Source organism: Heterocephalus glaber, unplaced genomic scaffold (genome assembly GCF_053883595.1).
Source record: "Heterocephalus glaber isolate CG9 unplaced genomic scaffold, H.glaber_assembly_v1.0 deba00001564, whole genome shotgun sequence".
Taxonomy (NCBI): Eukaryota; Metazoa; Chordata; class Mammalia; order Rodentia; family Bathyergidae; genus Heterocephalus; species Heterocephalus glaber.
In genome coordinates this window covers 3,611,992-3,626,205 of record NW_028258351.1, presented here as the reverse complement: position 1 = coordinate 3,626,205, position 14,214 = coordinate 3,611,992, and the positions used below count along the sequence as shown (strand labels likewise).

Here is a 14,214-nt window from a genome sequence, read left to right as displayed (position 1 = left end):
GTTATTCAGACGTGGATACTCAGCAGGCACTTCCTCAGAAATGAAGTCAATCTGTTGCTTTGAACTGAGGAAAACATGGATGGTATTTGTTTTCAATGACAAAATTCAGATTCTAAAACAGTCAGAATTTTGAAAACTTGTACACAGCATTGCAAACCTGAAGCATCCTAATATTTGGACTTTTCTTTTTTCTTTTGCCCAGGCTGGCCTCCAACTCATGGTGCTCGTGATCCTCCCAATTCAGCCTCAGAGTAGCTAGGACTACGAGTATGCACCACCTCATCCAGATATAATGTTCAAGATTTTTCTAACAGAACCAGTGATTTTTCCCCCCAGCACTGGGACTTGAGTCCAGGACCTTTGTACTAGGCCACATTCTCAGCCCTTATTATTTTATTATGAGACAGGTTCTCACTAAGCTGCACAGACTGGGCTCAAACTTGCAGTCTTCCTGCCTCAGCTTCCAGAGTGCCAGGATTATAGGCATGTGCCACCATTCCTGGCTCAGAGTAGATTTTTAGCATATGTGATTATCTGATATATAATGAAATGTCATTTTCTAGGAGACCTGTATAACTCAGTAAACCAGTACCACTCAAATGAATTCCATAGCATGATGTTAACATGCCATGAATAAAAGATCTATTTGAAGTACAATATAGTCCAAAAATTTTAAATTTAACAGAGTATGAGAGCTAAAGGTGTAGCTCAGTGGTAGACTGTCCCCTAGCATTTGATTTCCAGCACCACAAAAACATAAAAAAAAAAAAACAACTATGAAAAGGTCATTGATGAAGTATCATCCTGCATCACCACAAATCTTTCAGAAACAATGTGTTCAGTTGTAGTGTCAAAGAATTTCTACAACCATCTAAAAAAGCTCTTACGGCCAGGTGTGGTGGCACACACCTGTAATTCCAGCACTCAAGAGGCTGAGGCAGCACTGCCATGAGTTCAGGGCCAGACTGGGCTACATAGTGAGTTTAAGAAAAGCGTGAACAGGGGCCAGGGATTTAGCTCAGTGGTGCCGCTGCCTGCCTCACAACTGTAAGGATCCGAGTTCGATTCCCAGTACAAAAAAAAAAAAGCCTGAACTACATGGCTCAAAGCATTAAAAAAAAAAAAAAAATTGCTAAGTATAACCCACATAAACAAAAGTGCACTGGGTACCTTAAATTTTAAGACTGTAAAGGGATTTTGTGACTAAAAAATTGAGAACAGGGGCCGGATATTTAGCTCAGTGGTACCGCTGTCTGCCTCACAAGCACAAGGTCCTGAGTTCAATCCTTGGTACCAAAAAACAGACAAAAAAATAGAGAACTGCTCTTCATGTATGAGGTAACATTTCACATTTTGACTTGAATCTGGCAGCACACTAAAAGCAGGTAAAGAGTTAACTACCCAGTGTTATCTTTATAAAACAAATGTATGACATTACAAATTGTGACTCACACAATAAAAGCCGTTACACCCATGTAGGAGCTGACATCCGGAAAAACAGCAAAAATGCCCAAATCTAGCTTAAAGCAATACTTCTATCTGAAGCAATATGCTGTATTATATATATTATATTATACATTAATGAACTGATACTAAAGAATATTACCTTCTCTTGGCTTACTTCCTTTTCTTCTGCTGTTTGTAAGGGAGTAGGAATATCACACACACACTTATTTTTTCGTCTATTCTTCCGTTTTTGGCGTTTCTTTTCTTGCTTGAGTTCTCTTACTCGTTCTTCTTCTGAAAACTCTTCGCAAAGTTGTTCCAATCGGCTGATACCCTGTACTTTTTCCACAGTCATCTATTATGAAAACAGTCTAGAGTGAATATTGGACATAACTTTATTTTTCCATGATAAATTGTTAATATTTTGCTAATAAATTGTTAATAATTTGCTAATATTTCATGGTACAATTTTACCAGATAGTCCCCATAAAGAATTTTTAAGTTTTAATATCATCATCATTACTTTGTGCTAGGGATCAAACCCAGGGTCTTGTGTCCTAAATGATGAGTCTTAAGAATCTACCTAGGAAGTCAATTTACAACTAATCCCCATGGGAAAAATACACTTATACACATTCCTATTTCAAACTACCAATCGTCTAAATTTAAATTTCAGAATTTTAACATAGGACAATAAAAATTCATTTATTTCACATAATAAAAAAATTATTTAATCTGATTATATGATCTAATCTCTGAAGGCATAAACATACAAAGAGAATTAAAAATCAAAAACTAGTATACATCATCTCAAAGGCTGTCCAGAACAGGGTGCTTAAAGTTCATGGACAGACTTGTGGAAAAAGCTTTCATCGCATTTTCAAAAGAGTCTGGTGACCCAATTAAAAGATTACAACCATGCCTAGTATATACAAAATACTCACTAGCCAAATATATATGCTTTATAGTGCCACACTTTTTTTTTTTTTTTGGTATCGGGGATCAAACTTGGGTCCTTGCGCTTGCAAAGCAGGCGGTGAAACCACTGAGCTAAATCCCCGGCCCTATATATGCTTTATAGGGTATAAACTGAAAAAATGTTACCAAACCACAAGCCTTAAATCTAATTGCTTTATAAAGAGGCTCCAGCTTGCTTCTAAAGGATTTTTGTAATCAAACCCACAGACTAGGTAGGCAAACATTCTATCACCACTGAGTTACAACCCCAGCCTCATTTACTTGGTCAGACAAAGGGGGACTTATTAAAGGCTTCTGGTTTTGTTGCTTACTTTTGGGCTGTTTTTAACTTTTTTTTTGGAGACTGCGTCTCACTATATGTATGTAGTTCAAGCTAGCCTTGAGGTCACTATGTAGCCCAGGCTTCAAACTCATGAACCTCCTGCTTCAGCCTCCTAATACCTGGGATTAGAGGAGTGCACCACCATACCCAGCTATTGTTTTTAACTTTTTATCAGTTATGTTTCACTGCAGCAGTTTTTAAAATCAGCAACTTTAGTATTATACTGTGAGTAAGTCTAAAATCCAAGTCTAGATAAGTAACATGATGAAAAAAACCCCCACAGACTTCTAAATCCCAGTTCCTCAGAGTCCCTTCCCTGCTAAAGCCACTAAACTCTATCAGTGGGTCACAGCTCTCTAAGGCTCTGGTGGCTTACATTAAGATTCATTAACTTAAAAGAAAAAGAAAAAAGATTCATTAACTTAACTAAGCAATCTTGAACACAAAAGCAGCTCATTGTTATTACCTCAAAGCTCTTGCGTAAAGCATCAACACCAAGATAGAAAAGCATTTGCCATGTCTGTTCTTCTGCCCGTAGTTTTTGCCAGATTCGATGCAGTCTTTCATAAAGATGAATTCCCAAGCATGTTAGAACTTCTTCTTGAGCTATATCTATTGTCTTAGCATGCCTTTCTCTTCGCCTAGAACGGAGAATAAATCATACATTGATTCCTAATCCCCTTAACTGAAACAGTAAACGTTGCAAGTTCAGGTTTTAAACACAATCTGCCTACCTAACAGCAACATAGTTACACATTACACTCAATGTGTGTGTGTGTATACATATACATATATGTATATATATATAACTACATGAGCATACAAGTATATAATAATCAGTGAGAAATACACATGCAAGTAGAACTCAGTCCTAATATTGCTAAAAATAAGGTAATTCAGGAACTGGCTCTAAAGAGATGGATTTTTAGGGCACCGAGAAGTCACATGTGCAGCCAGGCACGGTAGTAATTGTAGCACTCTGGAAGGCTGAGGCATGGAGGGATGCAAATTTGAGCCCAGCCTGCGCAACTTAGTGCATGAGCAAGACTTTCTCAAAAAAATAAAAAGGGCTGGGGACACATCTCAGTGTGAAGGCCTTGGACTTAATCCCCAGTATCATACCGGGGGGGAAAAAAAAAAGAGGGGGGCAGTCCTATGTGTCTCTCTCAGAGTAGACATGACAGTTCCTTTACCTTCCAATTACAGCAAAATGCCTATTTTTTGTTTGGTTTTCAGGAAGAATGGAGAAAGACACTACCAAAGTGATTCAAACATGGGCAATAGCCTTTTATGCCAGTCTTTAGTAGAGTGTTCATAGCACTATTACAGTGATGCTTTAGAGATCTCTGAATTCTAAAATGTCTACCTGAAAGAGGCACTCAAATGAGGGCTGATACAGATACATAAAATAAAGGGAAATAAGTTTCATTTATTCTATGAACACTTTTTCTGATTTTATTTTCACAACACAGCCAGAGATGGCATTTTAGGTATTCTTATATAATTTAATAACAATTATACCCAGTTCATGAATTACATTAAATAAAGCATTTCTTAATCCCCTGCTGCAAAGATCTCACTTTTACCCAAAACCATCATTGTGAATAAAATCTAAACATGCAAATGCATGGATGGATGAAGAAAACTTCCTTGTAATCATTTTCAAGTGAAAATGATATTCTGTAATAATGAAAGCCAAAAAAGCCTGCCTCCCTTCAAGCAAGAAGGAACAGAGGACTAAACCAAACACCAAAGAAGTTTTTCCTGTATTTTCACTGAATCAATTAAGAAAGCACAGTTTATACAAGAACACTTTAATTTATACATATATTTTATGTATTGAGGCAGAAAGTGATAGAAATAAACTTTCAGTAATAAAATGAAGCAAAGCGCTAGACAGCCCATTCTAGCAAACTACATACTCATACCCTCCTGCGAACTCTGGCTCAGCACGACCCAAAAGATGTGCAATGAAGTCTGTTTCACAGCAAACATGGATGTGTCGCTCATGTGGACAGCACCGCAAGCCTTCATAGAGTGCAGCACAGTAGCCCTTTTCTTTGTTGCAATCAAGTTCACCAATAAGGATATTGTATGCTCGGAGGACTTTATTTTTGCAGTCAGTGCAAAATCTGTTGGGAAAAACAAAACTGTAAATTACAAACTGGCTGTGTAATTATTCCATGCAGTATCTAACAGTATTCTAGACAATGACACTCCCCTCCCATGGAGAGAATTAAAAAAAAACAAACCCTGCATACACATATTAAAAGCATACAAAGGGCCGGGTGTGGTGGCACATGCCTGTAATTCCAGCTATTGAAGGAGGCTAAGGCAGGAGAATTACTTATGCTCAGGAGGTTGAGGCGACCGTAGGAAATATAGCAATATCTCAGCTAAAAAAAACAAAACAAAACAAAACAAGGGCCGGGGATTTAGCTCAGTGGTTCTGGCACCTGCCTTGCAAGCACAAGGTCCAGAGTTCAATGCCTGGTACCAAAAAATAACAACAACAAAACGTACACAAGTAAGGTAAATACAAACTTAGGGATTATACAAATATAACTAGATCATTATTTGGAAATGATTTTTAAACCAAAGGAGCACATGCCCTAAAAGAATGAGGCAGAGGGAATTGAAAAGAAGGTACATAGAAGAGACTTAAGAAAGAAAAAGTTGATACCATATGGCCCTACCATTTATTCATAAAATACATGCCCAGAAAATATTAAGTGTCAAGGATTAGTCTAGCTCTACTTTAAGAGCTATTTGTGCCAGATATAGCGGTATATGACTATAATTCCAGCACTCGAGAGGCTGAGGCAGGAATATCTCAAGTTCAAGTCCAGCCTAGACTACATAGTGAGTTTAAGGCCAGCCTGGACTACACAGCAAGAGCCTGTCTTTGAAAAAACAAAACAAGGGCTGGGGATTTAGCTCAGTGGTTCCACTGCCTGCTTCGCAAGTGCAAGGTCCCGAGTTCAATTTCCGGCACAAAAAGAATAAAAAAACAAAACAACAACAACAAAAAAGGCAACAAACTATGACTCTTAGCTAATTCCCTTCCTATTTATGAAAATAGTTGATATCTTCAGGTAGTAAACTCTGATTCAAATTTTAATTACAATATTTCAATACATCACTAGTTAAGCATTTGGAGGTGGAGACAGATGCGGAGAATGAAAAAGACAAATCATTTTTAAATTTACAAATAATTTCTAAACGCTCAACTTCTTTCTTCAAAAACATGCATATTTCCCAATACAAACACATAATGTACACAACATATATATAAAAATGTAGTTTAAACTTAAGTGTATATGATGTGACAGAAGATCTTGTTAATTTAGAGGAAGAAGAAATTTCTCACATTCATCAATTAGAAAGAAAAACAGCTGGTTTCTTTATCTTTGACTTCCTGAAACAAGTTAAGACTTGGTTGGATGAAAAGTTAGGCTCACATTATTACTAACTGGGTCTCTGAGAAGATCAATTGTGATGGAATAAGGAAATCTGTGAATCTGAGGCTACCCAGGGCTAGTGAGTTCAAGGTCAGCCTGAACTAGACAGAAAGACCTATCTCAAAAGAACCAAAAAGAACTCACCCCTCTGGCAAAAAAAAAAGAGGTAACTCCTGTCATATGCTACAACATGGATAGGCCCTGAAGATACTACATCAAGCAAAATAGGTCAATCACGAAAACTCAAATACTAACAGATTCCACTTATTTCACAGAAACAGAAAGTAAGATGATGTGTTGCCAAGGGTTACAGGGGGAAGAAGAAACAGGCAGTGTTTTCATTGGGTATAATTTCAGTCAAGTAAGAAGAAAAAGTTCTACAGATCTTTTTTTCTTGGTACTGGGGATCGAACTTGGGACCTTGCGCTTGCAAGGCACGCGGCAGAACCACTGAGCTAAATCCCCAACCCTCTAGGATCTTTTGTAAAATCATGATACAAAATTGTAATGTACACTTAAAAACTGTTAAGATGGTAAATTTATGCTTTCTATTCTTTTTATCACAATAAAAAGAAAGAAAAGTAAAGGAGAGGAAAAATGGATACAACGAACAGTTACCATATTTTTCAGGTTAGAGATGGTAAATGTGCATTTTTAGTCAGTCAAACAACACAGTAATAAAACTGGAAATATTTTCATTTTACTGCTTTTAAGTTTTCAGAGTAGTTCACCATGTTTTATTATACAACTATAAACATAAGTAAACACAAATTTAAAATATTATATGGGAAGCCACGCCTGCCTCGCAAGTGCAGGGTCCTCCTGAGTTTGATCCCCAGTATTGCAAAAAAAAAAAAAAAAATTATATGGGTAACTGGGCATGGTGGCATATCCCTGTAATTCCAGTATTTGGAAAGCTGAAGCAGGACAATCTTGAGTTCAAGGCTAGCCTAGGCTAAAAGGCTTTTTGGACCCTGTCCAAAAATACAAAATAACAACAAAATTTATATGGTACTGGCTGGGCAGCTCAGTGGTAGAGAATATGCTTAGCATTCAGGAAGACTTACTTTCAATCCTGAGCACAAACAAAAAACTCACAAAAAAAAGAAAAGAAAAAAGAATGTGATTTCTCTTGTTTGCAAAAGTACCACTGCATATGAAGTTTTAAAAACTTTAAGGCAGAGATTTCACAGTTTCCTAACACCTCATTACTAATGATGTACTACCATAATATTTAACTGCCTAAAGGTGTTGTTAGATCTTCATTATAAAGTGCTAATTAAAAAAAAAAAAAGTAGATATTGTCTTAATTTAGACGTTCAGAAATCATTTTCAAGGGCCGGGGATTTAGCTCAGTGGTTCCACTGCCTGCCTCGCAAGTGCAAGGACCCAAGTTCGATCCCTGGTACCAAAAAAAAAAAAAAAAGAAATCATTTTCAACTAACTATACCTCAAAAACTCAAACTATACCTCAAACAAAACTAGAAACAGAGGAGTGATAATGATCTGCAATTTGGCAAGCAAGCATTTTCTGATGTTCTTACTATGTTGTCAGATACTGTTCCAAGTAAACTCAGTATGATCATTAATCTTCACAAATTTAATCCCAACAAATCCTGTAAGACCAGCACTATCATAATTTTTGTCTTAACAGACAAATTAAGGCACAGAAAAGTCAAGTAACTTGTACAAAGTTATGGATAGAACTCATATTCAAATCAATCTCCCTTAAATTACTCTCTTAATCATAATTTCTCTCCTCACTCTTAAGATATTTATAAAATAATGGGGGAAAAAAATAAGAACCAAGATACATCACGTAAAGGTACAAGTTCCCAATGATGAATGTAAATGTATTGTATACCTAAAATGTACCAATAAAAGAATTTAAGAGAAAAAAAAGATATTTATAAAACGGACTCTACTTTCTTATGAATAGAAAACATCCCCAAACACAGTAAACTCCACAACATTATCTCCGATAAGTAATAACTTATCACACCTCAAAATGCTACCTTTTGGGTTAACCAATGCATATTTAAAGAGGAAGGATGTATGTTTCGTGTCTTTTACAGCCCCCTCACCTCCAAATAACTAATACATTTTCTACACTTTGGGATATAACCAAACAAGGCAAATAAGCAAGTCCAAACTACGGGGAGAAAAAAAGACTAAGTCTGTAGGTTAAGTCATCAGCTCACTGCTATACAATCTTGGTACCTCCAGGTCTTAGTATTTACCTGTATTTTTCAGAAGTAGCCCCAAAGTAATTGTGCAATCTGTCCCGAAGTCAAAGCTTTAACACACAACCACAAATCCAACATGTGACAAATTCATAACAGCAGAACTCCCACCAAGAACACCACCTCTAGATGGCTCCCTTACCAGTTTCCTTTCCTACTGCATTCTCCCTATGAATTTCCAAATGTTAATGACACTTAGAAAATTCCTTTGTAAAAGTAGTATTCTAAAAAGAAAATCTGAAGTCACTTTTACAGTATATGAAGTATACAAGTTCCAACAACTCTATTTAAAGGTTTTGGCAAATAAATGAGACTATTTCAAACTATTACAAAGTAAAAAGCTGCTAATTTAACTTTATAATCTTGCAAAGGCTATCATGATTGTATCATAAAAACAGAGTATTTGGGCTGGAGATTTAGCTCAGTGGTTCCAGTGCCTGCCTCGCTAAGTGTAAGGTCCCGAGTTTGATCCCCAGTACCAAAAAAACAAAAACAAAAAACCCCAGAGTATTAGTGTTTCCAAAATGACTAAGTATACTCTGATTAATTTAGTCAGTCTGTTTCTTGAAAGGCTAGTCTGGAAGCATGAGGTTAAAATTATAAAAAAGGAGATACTGGCTCAAACAAGGCTAACACTGAGAGGCATCTCATACAGGAACTGCCCACCCTGACAATAAGCTCCCCCTAGTGCCAGGTATCAATGGAAAGGCTGGACAACTATCACCAAAGGAGGGCAGTGCTAGGCCACAATTGACAGCAAAGGTACCTTCCATACCGTATCACAACGCCCTTAGGCTTACCTGTGTTTTCGAAGATATGTTTCTAGTGTTTCTAAAAGACAACTAGAGTCGATTAAAACTACTTCATCCCTGCATTCCTGGGACATTAGCTCCCATACATCCATCCAACAACCTCTGCAGAAAGAACAAATATTAGTGAAAATTAGGAATATCTAAGGGTTAAGACATTTCAAAAGGCTGAACAAAGGATTGCTCGATTTTACCTGTATGTTCCCTGGAAAGGTCCATAATGGAAAATGATCCTACACTTGCTGTCCTTCCTGTGGTCTTCACTACTTCTCTTATCTGTACTTAACTTCTCTGAACTGACACTGCTACTGCTCCCTTCACTGTGGTACAGTATGGTACAAAGCTTAGTGACACTGAGATCATCTTTAGGAATAATTTCTATAGTGTAAATTAAAATAATGAACTCTTTGATAAGGTATTAGTAGAATAAGTTTGCAAATTTGTATAATGATTACATATTTAACCGTACTAAAATGTTACTTAAACATGTGCATGCATCTTTATATAAAAACTGCTTGCCTGTTAATTTCACTTGATACAATTTAAAATATTTACAGTTAGCTATATTATATATTATAAATATCAACTGGTTTATAAAGCATTTTATGAGGAAATATACTTGGAATGAAGTCAAAAGTGCTGAAAAATTGTATTTTCATCTATAAACATGGGTCAACCTTTCACAAATTGAAGTTTCTAAATATCTATTTCACATAATCATTAAATAATTTTTTTCTTAAAATGACTCCCTTTTATAGCTAGGCAAGGGCAACAAAGTGTTTACCTTCACATCTGTAGTAGCTGGGAAAGTCCCTGGTTAATCTAATTGTAACATTTACATTTACTAAAGGTAGCACACTAAGATGAACAACTTACATACTCTAAATCAGTAATAAGTACTATACAAGTAATTTTTTTTAAAACTCCCCAACTCTAGCCTGGGACTTAGCTCAGTGGCACCACGCCTGCCTTGCAAGCGCAAGGTCGTGAGTTCAATCCCCAGTACCAAACAAACAAACAAAAACTCCCCAACTCTCACCCTACCCCCTGGATTCAATATGGTGCTGGTCATGCATTCTGCTTTATTGCAAATGTATATTCTAAGAGAAACGTGTGATTACATTCCACTCAAGGATAATCACTTTGATTTTTCATGATTCAGAACAACTGGCTCCTGCCTGCTCTGCAGTTCTCACTATAGTTCTAGAAATTCACTGCCCTAGACGCTTGAGATAGAAAAACCTCTGAGTCTTTACTACTCCAATAGCTAAACAGCTATTCCTCAAGCCCTAGCCAACACCAATCAGCTCATAACGTACAGCTCAACTCCCTACTTCCTCTCCTAAGAGCTTAGGCCAAGGTTCAACTCCCCTTATTTCTGACAACAAAAAGCTTAACTCCTGCGCTTGTGGCCATGTTAAATCCTTCTACCCTTAATTTTTACACTTCCTTTTTTTAAAATTATGCTTGAATGACCTATGGGTCAAAGTATTTATGCCTTCATAGATTCCTTCAAGATCAAGCTGTCCACTTCCTCCTTCTACTCCTATTCTTTCCATTCAGTTTAATCCATCACCACCTTATACTGTATCCTGCCCACACTACAATCTGGACTCTGCTTCCACTCAACCACTAGTTCCACGAATCACAATCACCAATTATCTCAGCGTTGCTAAATTCAGCGTCTACTAGGACCCTCAATAGCTCAGGAGTATTTAATACAGCTGACCAGACCTGCTGCCTAACTAGCCCCTCTTTCTCCATTTTATTTACTTACTTCTTTTCCAACATTAAATTAAATTAAAATTCCTTGGTTTTTTCCCCCTCCCTTGTACTAAGGATTAAGCCCAGTGAGCAGAGATACATCCCCAGCTGTTTTTATTCTCTTATTTTGAGACAGGGTCTCAATGTGGCCAAGGCTGGCCTCAAACCTGCAATCCTCCTGGCCTCAACCTCTAGTTAGCTGGGATTACAACATACACCACCATGCTGAGTTTAATTCCTCAGCATTCTTTTTTCTGACCCTATTCTTTCCCTTTGGGTGATTTTATTTATCATTCTCTAACATAAACTTTAATCATGAGCTACAAATCTACAACTTTGACCTAGTCTGTCCTTTCAGATCTCAAACTTGGTTTCAGGCAATAACCTGGATTTACACTGGTACTTCGGTTCAAGAGCTTGATTCTTTCCACAATTCTGACTGGAAACTGAGTTGGATGATCAAATGCAATGGTTAGGTTCAATACTGACCTTATGGGGAAATTTGATTTGATTCTCGTCCAACTCAGTTTGTGACCAGAATCATGGAGAATTGAGTTCATGAACCAAGGTACCACTGTACTTGCACAGACAGGGGAACACTCAGAAAAGGTGACCTGGATTGTTGTTACTTATTAGGCTGAAACCTGGGCCAGGGACTTAGCTCAGTGGTTTCGCCGCCTGCTACGCAAGCACAAGGACCCGAGTTCAATCCCCGGTACCAAAAAAACCCACAAAAACAAAAACAAAAAAAACCCAAAAATTAGGCTGAAACTTAATCAATTTTATTGTACTTTCCCTGAGAAAGCTTAAACAAACAAAAGAAAAAGGTAGGGCTAACAGTAGAAATAATAAAATGGGGAGTTGCAGTAGCACACAACAGGGGTGACCATCCACGCTGGAAAAAGTGTCCTGGCTAAGCAGGCTCTATTCACTGGCCTGCTATCCACATAGGCTATAGCAGTGATGGCAAGCCTTTTAGAGCTTTCAATGATAACAGACAGCCGGCTGTAGGACGAGTGCCATAGGTTTGCCACCACTGGTCTATGGGAATAAATGAAGCTACTTTAGTCAAGAGAAACTACTTAGCCAGGCATGGTGGCACATGCCTGTAAAACCAGTACTCTGGGAGGCTGAGACAGATACAGGAGGATTCTAAGTTCAAGTCCTGCCTGGGCAACTTACCAAGACTGTCTCAAAGTAAGAAATTTTTTTGTAAAAAAGGGGTTGGGGATGTAGCTCAGCACAAAGGCCCTGGGTTCAATTCCCAGTACCACAAAGAAAAAAGAGAAAAAAAGAGAGAGAGAGGGAGACTGCTTAAGATCAACTAACTCCATTCACATTGATTCCATACTCAGCAAACAACCTTCTAAAATATTTGACTTCTCATGTAGTGAGGCTATAGCTGGAAGGGAAAGTGAAGTTTGTGGAGGTTTATTTTTGCTTGTAAGCTGAAAGACAGGAAAACATAGCAGTATGTCCATTAAATAAAAGTAGACTACTGACAAAGCAAAGTCACTAGAAAAGAAAAACAGATGGGATCCAGGGCAAACTGGAAGGACTGGTGTTAAAAGAAGGCAGCAATAAGAACAGATGTGGAAGAGAGGCTGGACTACCTTTCACTTTTTAGATCCTCAATGAAGACTATGCATGAAGGGGTTGAAGTGTAACTCAGTAGTAGAGCACTTGCCTAGCACGTTTGAGGTCCTGGATTCAATCCTCAGCATTGGGGGGTGGGAAGGAGAACATGTATTATAGTTGGTGGCACACGTCTATAATCTCAGCACTCAAGAGACTGAGACAGGAAGATCCTGAGTTCAGGGCCAGCCTGGGCCACATAGCAAGTTCAAGGTCAGTCTGAACTACACAGTGAGACCCTGTCCCAAAAATAAAACAAAACCCTCAAAAGCAAAAAACAAGCCAGAAAGCAGGCTTTTCACTATACAATACTCTCTATGTCTTCAGCCAGCAAGTCGCTCTCTAAAGAAAAAATCTGAAGCTAGTGTGGTGTTGTAAACCTATAATCCCAGCACTCTGGGAGGCTGATGCAGGAGAATTCAAAGTTTATACCCAGTCTGGAACACTGAGACTCTGTCTCAAAACAAAAAATCTTTTATTAAAAAAAAGAGTTGGAGGGCCGGGGATTTAGCTCAGTGGTTCTGGCACCTGCCTCACAAGTGCCAACGTCCCGAGTTAGATCCCCAGTACCAAAAAAAAAAAAAAAAGAGTTGGATGCTGGGTATGGTGGTGCACTCCTGTAATCCCTGTACTTGGGAGGCTGAGGCAGGAAGATTGCCGGAAGTTCGAGGCCAGCCAAGGCTACATAGTGAGACCCTGTATCTTAAAAAAAAAAAAGGGAGGCGGCCACCAGCTGGAGGTGTAGTTCAATGTGAAAGCCCTGGCCCTGGGTTCATGCCCCAGAACAACAAAAAAAAATGGTGACTGAATTTTACATTTATAGAATCAGGAATTCTCTAAAGTCATTGACAAATCAAGTATAAAAAATCATAATTATCCTTAGAAAACTACTTTAGGCTGTACAGAGTATCCCTAATATTTAGATATCCTAATATCCCTAGTATTTAGATATCATGCATGTAAGGTTCTTGTTTGGATCTTGATTCAAATAAACCAATATAAAAAGAGAATCTTTAACAATAGTAGGAGAAATCTGAGTATCGGTTGGGTATTAGATTATTATAATTTTTTTCTTTTGGTACCGGGGATCGAACTTGGGTCTTTGTGCTTGTGAGTCAGGTGGCGGAACCACTGAGCTAAATCCCTGGCCCTTATAATAGTTAATTTTGTTGGTGTTATGATGGTCTTGTGGTTATGAATGAAAATGTTGCTGGGTACAGTGGTTCATGCCTGTAATCCCAGCACTCAATAGACTGAGGCACAAAGATCACCACAAGTTCAAGGCCCACTTGTGCTACATAGAGAGTTCAATGCCAACCCAGTGAGATCCTGTCTCAGAGGAAAAAAAAAAGAAAAAAGAAAAAGTCAATGTATTTAGAGATGCATGCTGACGTAGGTAGAATAACATGATGCCTGAACCTGCTTTAAAATATTTCAGCAAGGCTGGGGATTTAGCTTAGTGGTTCCGCCGCCTGTCTTGCAAGTGCAAGGATCCGAGTTTGATCCCCGGTACCAAAAAAAAAAAAACCAACCAAAATATTTCAGCAAGGTTCTTG

At 37.9% G+C, this 14,214-nt stretch overlaps 1 protein-coding gene across 4 annotated transcripts in view; it reads right to left on the bottom strand.

The window, feature by feature from the left end:
• Positions 1-14,214, bottom strand: part of Ggnbp2 (gametogenetin binding protein 2) — a 36,922-nt gene that overhangs the window by 4,906 nt on the left and 17,802 nt on the right. The window contains exons 6-10 of one of the 4 annotated variants that reach the window (XM_021248693.2): positions 9,454-9,579; positions 9,251-9,364; positions 4,669-4,878; positions 3,213-3,387; positions 1,607-1,801 (exon numbers count right to left, since the gene is read on the bottom strand). In XM_021248693.2, the coding sequence (XP_021104352.1) occupies positions 1,607-1,801; positions 3,213-3,387; positions 4,669-4,878; positions 9,251-9,364; positions 9,454-9,579 (820 nt within the window). The remainder of the gene's footprint in view (positions 1-1,606; positions 1,802-3,212; positions 3,388-4,668; positions 4,879-9,250; positions 9,365-9,453; positions 9,580-14,214) is intronic. The other 3 variants (XM_021248694.2, XM_004870401.4, XM_013067663.3) reach the window with 3 other exon arrangements.